Source organism: Terrapene carolina, unplaced genomic scaffold, assembly GCF_002925995.2.
Source record: "Terrapene carolina triunguis isolate 2854851 unplaced genomic scaffold, T_m_triunguis-2.0 Scaffold85, whole genome shotgun sequence".
Taxonomy (NCBI): domain Eukaryota; kingdom Metazoa; phylum Chordata; order Testudines; family Emydidae; genus Terrapene; species Terrapene triunguis.
In genome coordinates, this window is record NW_020664436.1 from 14,480,910 (window position 1) to 14,494,598 (window position 13,689).

The following is a 13,689-nucleotide window of genomic DNA, read 5'->3' on the forward strand; positions in this document are numbered from 1 at the left end:
CGTGAGTACAGATGGTGGCATGTTGGCGAGTACATGGAGGCCAGCCATGTGTGGAAGGGTCTGAGGTGCAGCCTTGCGTGTGGTACCATGTATGTGCACAAGGCCATGTGACCTAAAAGCCTCATACAATTAATTTCAGGCTGTTGTAATTGGATGACCTTTGAGGTGTGTTATTAGGGATCTGATTGATTGGAATCACACCCCTGGAATGGGTAGAGTTGAGCACCGCCCCAATGAACTCTGTTCTCTGCAGTGGAGTGAGGGTAGACTTTTATGCATTTATCAGAAGGCCTAGGGCCTTGAACGTTGACTGGATGAGTTGAATGTTGGACACTACCTGATCTCTAAACCGACCATTGAGTCGCCAGTCATCTAGATAAGGGTAGACCTGCACCCCTAACCTCCTCAGAGGTTATGCCACCATACATTTTGTAATTGTATGCTAACATATATTGGTAATTTGAGTTGTTCACTACATATCTGAGGAACCTTCTGTGGACTTAGTATATCAACACGTGAAAATAAGCATCTCTTAAATTGAGGGTGGCATACCAGTCTATGGGAATCCAGTGAGGGGATAAGGGATGCCAGGGTGACCATGAGGAACTTTATTTTCTTGAGATGGGTCTAAAATTGGTGTGAGACCTCTCTTGAATTATGGGATTAGGAAATAATGGGAGTAGAACCCCTTCCCTCTTAAATTCTGCGGAACCTCTTCCATGGGTCCCACCCAAAGGAGAGATTGAACATCCTGGACCAGAAGTTCTTTGTGAGAGGGATCCCTGAGGAGGGATGGGGAGGGAGGGTGGAAAGGAGGGGTAGAAATAAACTGGAGGGCGTATCCAACGGGACTACAGGAAAGGTGGTTTGCAAATAAAGAAGAAACAGGGTCTAGCATCATGGAAACCGGTATGGCATTCTTGAGCATCCCATCAAAATGCCTGCTTAGAACACCTTGGATTCCTGGGTGGGGCAGACATTAACATCCAAGTAGAAGGGGGGTGGCCTATGCCTAAAACCCCTGATTTTCTTCCTCTGCAGTTCCTGATGGCCAGCCAGGGCAGAGTACCAGAAGGGTTGAGTCTTTTAGACCCTGAAGCTTCGCATCAGTCTGTTCCAAAAAAAGTGAAGCTCCTTCGAAAGGCAAGTCCTGAAGTGTCTGCTGGACCTCCTGAGGGAGGTCCCAAAGACTATAACCACGAACTCCTGCGCATGGCAACTGCCAAAACCATGGACCTGGCTGCCGAGTCAGCTGCATCCAAAGCAGATTGTAAAGAGGCCTTCGCCGTTGATTCTCCCTGATCCACTAGAGAGGAGAACTCATGCCTGGCCTCTTGTGGGAGCAAGTCCTTCAATTTCTGCACGGAGTCCCACATGTTAAAATCATACCTGCCCAGCAGCGCTTGCTGGTTTGCAATTCCACATTGTAACTTAGGGAAAATGGCATACTGGGCAAAGTTGCCCTCAATGCTTCCCTCAGTGACCCAATGCCCCCTAGGCCTGGGCAGCCAGCTTGATCCCCTCCATGCCCTCATCACAGCTTGACCATGGCTGAGGCACTGAATGGAGACAGAGCACTGACAGCACCATGCCCCAACCCCCTTATGGCCCATAGACACACTGAATGGAGGAGGGGCTCCTGCAGCAAAGCAGATCCCACCCCAGAGCTTTAGGGGCCACAGTCCCCTCCCACTGAGGCACTCACCATGGAATCTGGGGGAGCCCAGATCTTGAGGTGACAATAGGACAAGGAGGTCTGGTCTGTATCCCAGGGTCTAATTGGAGCCCTGTGACGGGGTGTACCTACCTCGCACCAGCCCCAAGAGGGTTAACTCGGCTTTGCGGGTTGAGGAAGCCCTACCCCTCCGACCCTGCTGGGCATATTCAGCAGGGAGGCAGCATATAAAAGGTAGCAGCCCAGCTCAGTCTGGGCAGGCTGTGAGCTCTCTCTACAGGCCCACAGCTCGCAGAGTGCCAGACAGACTCTAAGTTGCCCAATGAGCCCCAAGAAGGGGCTGCACCGGTGGGAGCTTGGCCATTTGAGGACCCCAGAGACACAGTGGAACTGGGGAGCTTTGACAAGGGGGAGAGGGTAAGAAGCAGGTCAGGGGACTTAAACTTTGACAGTGAGTGTACTGGGGAACCAGTCATGGTGTTTCGGGAGGATCCCCGCTGACTCAGTGGTCAGCACCCCCACCATCGACAAGGCCCTGGGCTGGGACTCGGAGAAGCAGGGAGGGCCCAAGTCCCCTTACCCGGGGCGCCACCCCTCTAAGTGGCGCCCAACTCCCCCAATGGGCCAACAGGCTATGCAATCCCACAGAGGTGGGATACTATGACGACTCTGGCCATTGGGCCACATTGCCCCTTGCAGAAGGTCCGTTTACTGACTCTGGCCATTGGGCCATGCTACCCTGACTAGAAAGGCCTCCTTATTGATGTCAGCCAGTAGGCCAAACTACCACGGCCCTAGTAAAGGTAATTACTATAAGAACTAACTGGCTACGATACTGTCTTTACCCTTCTTTTGGACCACACATGACCTGACACCCCGTGGTGGGGTGTACCTACCCCATGACAGGCCTCTTTCCCCCAGACTCACCAGGCAGGAGAAGATGAAGCTAAGTGTGAGACCGGAGGGGGAGGGAAGGAAGAAAGAGGGAGAGACTGGGCTGCTGCCAGATGGGGCCTCAGCTGGTGGCACAGCCCTGTGTCTGGGATGCACACAGAGCACCAAGGCTGGAGGTAAGAGAGGCCGGCTCAGCACTTAACTTCATCCCTGGGTCCCTGAAGAAGCAGCTGTCACAGCCCCCCACCGCACTGCCCCCTGCACCAGCCACGCACATGCCCCAGGTTGGAGCAGCCAGGCCAGTCCACAGGGGGAGAACCATGCGCACTTGCTTCTGGCCCGAGGACTCCGTGCTCCAGGTCAATTGTGCCATTGTGGTGAGTTATGGGGCTGCTGGAGTGCCCAGTTGGCCTACCTGGGGCAGGTGCAGCCTCTGGCTCTGCTCCTGCTGCCCCCCAGTGAGCTCCTGGCCAATCACTTGATGGTACTCCTGTGCCTGGACCATGGACAAGTGGAAATGCCTAGAAGAGTGGCAAGAGCAGCTCCTTGGATGGGAGAAGTAAGACCCGATCTCAGACTTGAAAGATGATGAATCTCTGTCAAGTGACAAGAGTGGTGCTGTTCCCACCGGTGTCGGAGACTGGTGCCATGGTGGAGATGTCCACACTGTGGCAAACATAGCCGGGCTGTTTTTTCATTAGAGCCCCTTGACTATGGAACTTAACATTTATTGAGCTTCTGGTTATGCTACAAGGCTCATCTATTTTTAATTCTTCTGTAGAAGGAGGAGGTGACTGAGAGTTGGTATATTAGGGATAATGTGTATTTTAAAACTATTTTTTTATTTTTGGGTTTTTGTTTTGGGGTTTTTTTGCACTAAGCAGAGAAGCTGAATCTATGTATTTTGTCATGTACATTTTTTAAAAGGTGTACACAGCAGGGGAGAGGTATTTTTCTTTTAATTATGTATAAAACCAATATAAAGTACAACATTTTACAAATGGGATAACTGAGGCATATTAGGCTAACAATAATACCTTATTAGCATTTATTTTAACTTCTGTTTTAAAATGAAAAACCAGAAGTAATAAAAGATAATTAAAACTTGCCTATGAATGACAATATGCCTTGATGGAGGACAGCCAACAAAAAAATGAGTTAGCTGAAAAGAAATACATTATATTACATACAGATCTATATTGTGACAAGATGGCCTATGTTCGTATGGTGGGTCCTGCACTTTTCTTGGGGGCCTAAGACACCACCCTTTGCCCCTGCTCTTGTGTGCTGAAGGCCCCGCTAGTGGCCCGGGAAGGTGGTAGAGGAGGGAAGCGGGGGAGGGATCTGGGTTTGCTCCTCGCTCTGAGTCCCGGCCGCTCTCAACCCCTGTGGGTCTTACCCTCTTCCCCCTTGGGTGGGGTTACCCTCGGTCCTTAGACGCTGGAGGAGGGAGTCGTCCTTACTTCGGTTCTCTGGTCTTTGAGATCTCACAACACACTTCCAAGCTCCAGTTCTCTCTCCTTCCTCCTCCTACTCTGACTGCCCGAAGCAGGGGGTTTTATTAGGTTCCTGATAGGGCCTTAATTGACTACAGGTGCTCCAATTAACTTGTAGCAACCCTCCCTAGTCTACAGGGAACCACGCCTTAATTAGCCTAGGGCTTATATATTTCCCCTCGACCACTGCTCCCTGGCCCTCCTGTATCACAATATATATATTATTGTATATACTACCATATACATAATTAATGTACATCTACTATATACATAATTAATTTACATAAAGTTAACCAATGAAAAAAGGTCAGGCTGAGCCGTGATGGATTTTAGCACAGAGTTACATACATGCATATGTACAAACAGGGTAAGTCAATTTGATATATGAGTCAAAATATATATCTGTTGCAATACAAATTGCAGTGTATAAATGTTTATGCTTTTTTATCATTAAAAGACAAGTCTTAAGCCTAAAATGTTTAATATCCTTTTATTATTAAAAAATAGTTCAATTATATAAGTTGATTCCAACTGTCTAAGAGCACATTTGAACTATTTGGATAATCAGTGATTTGAATTATGAGGAGCTCCACTCCAAAAGCTTAAAAGTTCCACAGGAGCTTAGCTTCAGAAGCCTTGAGGAACTTTTGAGCTTTCCAAAAATGGGCCTTTGTCCTCAGGACTTGAGGAGTCCGAATGGAGGCATTGATGCTAATGGGGGCCAGCAACTTCATCTAGATATAGGGGCAACTCTACCTCTCTCTATGGCTTCCTCCTTGTCAAGGACACAACATCACTTTCCCCGTCTTGAACACTTTCTCACCAGCACCCTGCTGTGAACCCTCCCTCTTCTGCAGCTCTACTTAGGCAGCATACAGAAACCTTTGGAAGATATAACCTTACTTTAGTTAACTGGAGCCACATTCATTAGCATTTATAGCCTAAAGATGAAATCCTAGCCCCACTGAACTCAGCTGTAAAACTCCCATCAATATCAATGGGATCAGAATTTCGCCATAAGAATCTAAGATGTAACACCACCATATTTTAGCCAGATAAGTTTCTCAAGATACAAAACTTACCTTATTGTTTGTTGCACACATTTTTGCAGACCTACTAGGTTGTAGTTCAACTGTCATAACACCTGTGGATGCAATTCTACATGGGACCCCCCCCCCCCCCCCAAGCAAGAATTAATATTAAGATTTACATACGTTTGAAAATAAATCAGTAATAGCATTTAACTAACTAAACTAAGGGTATATCTACACTGTAAATTGTAATAAAAAACCCATGGCTGGCCCATGTCAGCTGACTCAGGCTTGTGGGACTATAAAATTGCAGTGTAGATAGCCAGGGTTGGGCTGGAGCCTGGGCTCTGAGACTCCTCCCCCCCCCCCCCCCCGAAGGGTCACAGAGCACGGGTTCCAGCCTGAGCCTAGATGTCTACACTGCAAATTTAGAGTACATCAGCCGAAGCCCTGCAAGCCCATGTCAGCTGACATGGGCCGGGCGTAGGAGTTTTATTAAAGTGTAGACATACACTAACTAACTAAACTAACTACACAATTGCAACTATAGCAAGGTATTTGTTTGGCGGCAGTAGGCTATTTAAATCATTTGTATTTTAAGGATGCTTTGCTGTGTCGTGGTAGCCGTGTTTGTCCCAGGATATGAGAGAGACAAGATAGGTGAGGTAATATCTTTTACTGGACCAAAGTTTTTGGTCTGGGACAAGTTTTTGAGCTTTACAGAGCTCTTCTTCAAGTCAGGGGAAGTTAACAAAAGTGTCTCAGCTAAATTCAAGTTGGAACAGATTGTTAAGCATAAGGGGTTCACATCTACTGTAGGAGATTGCTTAAAATGAAGTGGGCAGTTAAGGGTTAGCAGGCAGTGCAGTGTGTTACAAATTGTTGTAATGTGCCATAAAACCAGTGTCTCTGAGTCCATGGTTTTAGTGTCTAGCAGAGTTATGAAATTAAGTTCCTAGGCTTGCCTTTTGAAGGTATTGTACAAGCACATAATAACGGATATGTCTACACTGGAGCTGGAAGGTGTAAATTCCAGGAGAGGAGACATACCCACCCTAACTCTGATCAAGCTACTGTGCAAAAATAAAAGTGTAGCTGTTGCAACGTCAACAAAGACAAGTCGCTCTGAGTGTGATCTCACCTAAGAACCTAAGTCCATACTTGGGTCAGCTAGCCCCTCTTTCTGCTTGCACCGCTGTGGCTACACTTCTCTTTTTAGCATGCTAGCTCAATCGGTGTTAGTGTGGGTATGTCTCCATGAGCTGGAATTTACACCTTCCAACTCAAGTACAGACATACCTAAACTGATGGTGCCTGCCCCAAAGTACTTAAAACCTAAGCATAAAAGACAATGTGTGGGTAGAGACAGACAGGGAAGCACAAGGAAATAATAAGACAATACTTGTAGGCATGAGAAGGCAGTGGTTTCAGCATACCAGCTGCCTTACCATTATCAAGTTTTTTGTAGGCATGACAGCAAAGGAGAATTTTAGAGAAGGATTTAAAAGGAGGACAATTAGGTTGCTTTGCAGAGGTTTACGGGGAGCTCCTCCCATATGTGAAGGGCAGTATGGGAGAAAACACAAAGGTGCTTGTTTGAAAATTTAAGAAGCTGAAAAATGGAGGCTGGCACCATTAGCAGAGGAGAGGTGGAAGTCACATCTTGAGAGCACATCAGAGATGACAGGTAGGGTGCAGATAAGTGGTAAAGGGCCCTGAAAGCAAAAGCAAGTAGCTTATGTTTGAGGTGACAGAGAAAGAGGAGCCATTGGAGGGGATGCAAAGAGAAGGTGACAGAGAAAAAGCAAAAAGCTAGGAATATGATCTTTGTAGCAGTGTTTGGAATGAATATAAGTGGGACAAGACTGCATTTGTCACAGACAGAGGGTAGGAGGTAGCAATAGTTGAGATGATGAAGGCCTTGCCAAGTGTTTTTGCTGTGTGGACAGAGGAAGGCTGCATCTTAGAGATATTATGCAAGAAGAAGAAGCAAGATTTACACAAGCCTGTGAGAATCTAGAGAGAGGGCCAAGTAAAAGAAGACATACACGCCTAAGTGATAGGAAGATGGTGATGTTGTCCACGGTGACTGAGAAATAGGTAGCAGGGAGGGATTGCGGGGAAAGATTAAGAGCTCTGTTTTGGCCAGGCTGATCTTAAGCTAACTGCTAGACATTCATGAGACATCAGAGAGACAGCAGGGCCAGCTCCAGCATTTCTGCCGCCCCAGGCAAAAAAAAAAAAAAAAACGCGATCGGCGGCGGCAATTGGAAAAAAAGAAAAAAAAAAGCCGCGAGCGGCGGCGGCAGTTCAGCGGCAGGTCCTTCGCTCCTAGAGGGAGTGAGGGACCTGCCGCCCCCAAATTGCCGCAGGTACCACCCCTCTCCCTTGGCCGCCCCAAGCACCGGCTTGTTAAGCTGGTGCCTGGAGCCGGCCCTGAGAGACAGGGTGAGATTTTAGAACTGGGGCCTTAGTTACATTATTGTATCATAAATCAGATGCAACTCCATTGAAATCAATGAGATTATATTGTGTACATTAGATTAAAATCAGGCCCACCTTCTTAAAATAAAATTGAAATATATAACTTTACATTTCAAAAGCAAAGCAGATAAAATCAGTTAACACTTGTATTGAGCTCTATGGATTTAAAACACTTTTAATTTATACTAAATCAGAACCAATGGACTGTGATATTCAATATATGTATAAATTACCATCTACATCATCTTAAGTATCTTTAACAAATACACAGTACTTACAATGCGTCTGTGTAATTAGGTTCAAGGCTGTAGTCCATTTTATGGTAAAATTTCATTGTCTAAAAGAGACAGAATGACGAGGAATGATAATTAGGAAAAATCCTTTAAAAATCTTTGCTTTGATCACGGACATTTTCATGATAGACAGAGCACACCTTACAAAAGATGAGCAGGGATGAAGACCAGCATCAGTGGGCTCTGTCTAGTAAAGCACCTATCACAACAGTATATATGGCATAATATCTAGCACTAAAGATACTATTTCAGTGGGCTCTTTGGGTTCCTGGTGAAGGTCTGAAACATTATGAGCTCACCAGTTTGTTATCTCTTCTGAATTATATAAAGAACACTAGCTTGTTTTTCACACTACCCAGATAAGGATCTGATGAAATGCAATGAAAGTTATTGTCTTCTTACTGAATAAATGTATAACAAATATTAAAAAAACAATCTTTTCATTGGTTTCAGAGTAGCAGCCGTGTTAGTCTGTATCCGCAAAAAGAACAGGAGTACTTGTGGCACCTTAGAGACTAACAAATTTATTAGAGCATAAGCTTTCGTGGGCTACAACCCACTTCTTCGGATGCATACAATCTTTTCATTGTATGTTATTTGTGAAACAAACAACAATCAGTTTGTTTTACAACGTTCAAAAAAATGAACAAACTCAGTCTTAAATTTCCTCTTAGGGCTTGTCTGTGTACTACAGGGGTGTGATTTCTAAAGTGTACTAATGTGTTGTGCATTAACTGGTCCATGTAGGCCCTGCTGGTGCACACTAAAGGTTCCCTAGAGTGTTTTAACATAGTACTTCATTAAAGTGCATGAGAAACTTTTAGTGCGCACCAGCAGGGTCTACATGGACCAATTAATGCACAACACATTAGTACATTTTAGAATTTGCAACCTGGTAGTGTTCATTTCCCACTGTGTAGAAAAGCCCTTATTCAAATAAGGCCCTTTACTAAATCAGTCCCTTTCCTCTCTTGGGGAACAAGCTTCTTTAAAGCTCCATCCCCTAACTTGTAAATATACTTCTGCAAAGCTACAAGATATTTGGCTTCCAATAACTTGTGGTGACTCCCATAATTCAGATTCCAAAACTAGTTCCTTTTCTTACTAAACTAGAAAGCTAATAATTATATTTAAACTGCAAAGATTATTTTTTATTTAATATATCTAATATAGCAGAAAATTAAGGGCTGATTCATCTTGGATTTATGCTGGCAAGAGCTGTCATGGCCTCAACAGCAGCAAATCTGCCAGGGAAGGAAATTGTGGGGATGGGAAGCGGCTCCTCCCCCACCCTTGAACACCCCCCAGCCCCACTCTATTGCCCAAAGAAAGCAAAGAATGGAAGTCTATATGAAGATATATACTGCAAAGTATGCTAAATATATTGTAGTTAGAAAGCAAATTGTATTGTATACAGGGACCATTTTAATATAACGTACCTGGTTTTTAGTACAGATTCCACGAGCTATTTCATAATCGACATATGTTGTCTGCATCAGCAATTCAGGCCTGTAGATTTCCACATCTGTGGATAAGCCCAGATTCTCCATATAGACTATTTGAGCCCAAAATGTCACTTCATCTCCCATGTCCAGGTAATAGACATTTAAATCCATGCTGTGCTTAAATACTAGATATGGGCAAATATCTTGAAAACTATGTATGTAACTAAACATTTCAGTTTTCAAGGGATAGTCCTCACGGTATATACTAGAACCATTGATAAACAGCATATATAGGTTACCAGAAGGATTCAAGTAAAGGACTATGCTTTTGCTTTCCTTTTCCCATTCAGGGAGCTCCACAGCATCTTTCATTTCAACTTTAAAAAAAATCATCATATTGTTTTTCATCTTTATCACAATGTTCCCGAAATAGTCTGCAGGAAGGAAAAAGAAGAGTCATCTTTACCTGTGTCGTTTAAATTTCCATACCGATGATGAAAATACGAATTCTTTAAAAAAATATAGATTTGTTTTTCTATTTCTATTGTACTTTCCACAAACATAGGTATTTGTTCCTAGCCAAAATTTCTCCTGCTCATTATATTGTCATGCAGTGTGATCTGTGCCTTTTGGGTGCTGTCCTCTAACACACAGATGAAGCTGTAAGTGTCTAAATAATGAAGTGCTTTAGGATCGTTCAGGATGAAAAGTGCTGCATGTGAGCTGGGAATGAGGGAGACTGTGTGGAGGTGTGAAAAAGAGTAGGAGTGAACAACCAGGTTTCTGTGACCATGGTGATACAGAGATGAGCAACACCTGGTTCACATTTTCTTCACAAACATGAAGATACAAGTTTTTATTTTTTTAATTAATGAAAGATTAGATACTGTGCATCCATTCGTCATCAAGTATATTTGATAATGAACATTTTTGTCCATCACAGAGTGGTTACTTACCTTACAGTAACAGTGGTTCTCTGAAATATGTACTTCACATGGACCCCTCTCAATGTGCATACACCCTATGTGTGTGAGACTGAATTCTCTAGGGCAGCTGCATGTATTCAGGTCATGCCTGTGCTCTGGATGTCCTCATGCCCCCCAACGCTGAGGGCGAAGTAGACCAAAACATCTCTGTTCCTTTGCCAATACACTATCTCAGAGCAGTAGGATTCTGTACTGGCAGAAGAGGAGGGTAGGTTGTGGAATCCATGTGGATGACACATTTTGAAGAACCATAGTTATTGTAGAATGAATAACCATTTTTTCTTTTTTGAATGTTTGTCCACATGGATTCCACTCTTGGTGATTCACAGCAGTTGCTTTTTTATTTGGAGGTGTGTACAAGGAGTTCCACTTAAGCAATGATTAAAGGACAGCCCTACCAAAATGGACTGATCTGGAAGCCTCTACCAAAGAGCAATATCTTGTGAATGTGTGGACCAAGCTCCACATAGCTCCCTCAAAATTTCAGAGATAAGGACATTCTTCAAATAGGCAGCAGAGTCTGCCTGGGTGATAGTGGAATGAGCTCTAATGTGGCTAGGTGGCTGTAACTTGGCTAGTTTGAAACATGCACTTATATAGACACAGACCAATTTTGATAATCTCTGTGAGGCTATTGCCTGACCCTTAATCCTATCAACAAAGGCTGTAAACAGTCTAGGCATATTCTTGAATGATTTTTGTCTTGTTCAGGTAGTATGACAGTACCCTTACTACATCAAGTACATGAAATTAAGTTTTCCCTGGGGTTGAGTCAGGTTTGGGAAAGAAAACTGGACGATGAATAAACTGTTACATATAGAACTCAAACAGTTTTGGGCAGAAACTTGGGATGAGTGCTGAGAGTAACCCTGTCCTTATGAAACACTGTTTATGGGGGACCTGCTATGGGGGTCTGAATATCCCCTACTCTTCCAGCTGATATAATGGCCACTAAAAAAAGCAGTCTTCATTGATAAGTGGTATAGGAAACAAGATTTAAGGGCTCAAAGAGGAGACCTATCAACCTTGTTAATACTACATTGAGGTCCCAACAGAGAGGGGCTCCTAAACTGGGGGGGGGGGGAATATGACTAACGTCCTCAAGGAATTGCCTTAAGGTCCTGGCCAACTATAGATTGAGAAAATACAGAGTGGCCCTGGATAGAAGGGTGATTTGCAGATATTGCTACTAGATGGACCTTATGGAACTAACAGGCCAGATTATTTCAGGGCAAGTAAATAACAAAATACTGCTGAAATGGGTGTTGTCAGGGGAGACGACTCATGCTAAGATGCCTACATAGAAAACCTCTTCCACTCAGCTTTATAAGTCACTCTAGTTGAGGCTTTCCCCTTTGGAGTAGAATGTTCTGAACTTTTCTCGTGCATGTAAGCCAGCCTGGATCCAGGCTGTTAGATGTAACAATGCTGGGTTTGGGTGCAGGATCTGACCATTGTTCTGCAAGACTATGTTGGGCAGAGTAGGCTAAGTGATCGAAGGCTGCGCTAAGAGGTTCACCAGATCCAAATGCCAGGACTGCTGGGCCCATCATGATTATTGATCCAGCATCTTGCCTCAGTTTCCTCAGGAATCCTGGGGATCAGTAGGAAGGCATATATCAGTTTTGGTGTCCAGAGGATGAGAAAGGCATCTGATAGGGACCTTGGACTGGAGCCTCTTCTGGAGTGGAATGCTTGGCATTTCTTGTTCTGGTCTGTGGCAAATAGGTCTTTGACAGGCATCCCCACTATAAGCTTTGCAATACTGGATCCCTGATTGACCATCAGAGTTGTCTGAGAACTGTCTATTGAGGTAATCTAGTAGTGAGTTCTGCACACCTGGAAGATGTAGAGCCAACGACATGATCCGGTGACGAATATACTAAGTCCAGAGTCAAATGGCTTTCTGACAAAGCAGAGAGAACCTGACTCCTCCTTGTCTATTGACATATATATAGCCATGGTGTTATCTGTCACCACTTGGATTGTGGCTCTCTGGAGTTGAGGAAGGAATGCTTTGCATACCAGGCAGATAGCTCTGAGTTCCAGGACATTTATGTACAAACTTCTTGAGTCAACCTGCGTCTGAAGATGATATAGATGAGCTTGTGACGTTGCACTCCATATGTTTTATGGAAATAGGCTTATGAGTGTGAATATGATGTAACTGGAATATGTTTTATGAAAAAGGTCTCTTGTAAGGTATCATAACAAAGGTCATAACCTACTGAATATATTCCTCCTATTTGTATGTATGTATCATTCTAGTATCTGAAGATAGAAATATGAAGTATAACTCTGAGGTCCTATTGTAATTATGCAAAGTGTGGGCCATTAATGGTGGTTTAGAATCTTGATGGCTCCCATTGACTAGGACAATTGGTTGTAAATGGCTCTGTTTACTTACAAACCTTTCTGTGTACGTGTTGGCTAGCCCAGGAAGAATGGAGGCTGGGGTCTCACAGGACATGTCATCGTGTCACCTGATACTGGAATCCATCTTAAATCTGGTACTTTTCCATTTAGAAGGAGGAGTGGGGACCCAGAGAGACAAAAGATTCCTGCCTTTTACCAAAGCTATAAAAGGGGGTGGAACAGAACAAAGGGGTTGCCAATCATGAGAACACCCCTGCTTTCCACCTAAGACGTCTGCTGGAACTAACAAGGACTGTACCAGGGGAAAGGACTGGGTCCAGACTAGGAAGGAGTCTAGTCTGTGAAAGAAGTTTATTGGAATATCTCTGAGGGTGAGATTTTACCTGTAATCAGTTTCTCAATGCATTAGGCTTAGACTTGCGTGTTTTTGCTTTATTTTGCTTGGTGACTTACTTTGTTCTGCCTGTTATTACTTGGAACCACTTAAATTCTACTTTTTATATTTAATAAAAACACTTTTGTTTGTTAATTAACCCAGAGTAAGTGATTAATACCTGGGGAAGCAAACAGCTGTGCATCTCTCTCTATCAATGTTATACAGGGTGGACAATTTATGAGTTTACCTTGTATAAGCTTTATAAAGAGTAAAACGGATTTATTTGGGGTTTGGATCCCATTGGGAACTGGGTGTCTGAGTGTTGGAGATAGATGACCTGCTGAGCAATTTTCGATTAAAGTCTGCAGCTTTTGGGGCGTGGACCAGACCTGGGTCTGTGTTGCAGCAGGTTAGCGTGTCTGGCTCAGAAGGCAAGGTTCTGGAAGTCCCAAGCTGGCAGGGAAAACAGGCTCAGAGGTAATTCCAGCACATCAGGTGACAGTCCAAATGCGGTTTCTGTGACTGAACCCATCACACAGCTCTTCATCCTTGGAGGCATTTATCAGAATCTTGGTAGGCAGACATGTAAAGAAGGGTATTTCCTTTAACACCTGAAGTAGCCTTTTCCCACAA

General features: G+C 44.1%; 1 protein-coding gene across 1 annotated transcript in view; it reads right to left on the reverse strand.

Moving 5' to 3' along the window:
• CATSPERE (catsper channel auxiliary subunit epsilon) overlaps window positions 1-13,689 on the reverse strand; it is a 74,378-nt gene that overhangs the window by 18,785 nt on the left and 41,904 nt on the right. The window contains exons 10-11 of the mRNA XM_029911037.1: window positions 9,313-9,752; window positions 7,859-7,917 (exon numbers count right to left, since the gene is read on the reverse strand). Coding sequence (XP_029766897.1) covers window positions 7,859-7,917; window positions 9,313-9,752 — 499 coding nt within the window. The remainder of the gene's footprint in view (window positions 1-7,858; window positions 7,918-9,312; window positions 9,753-13,689) is intronic.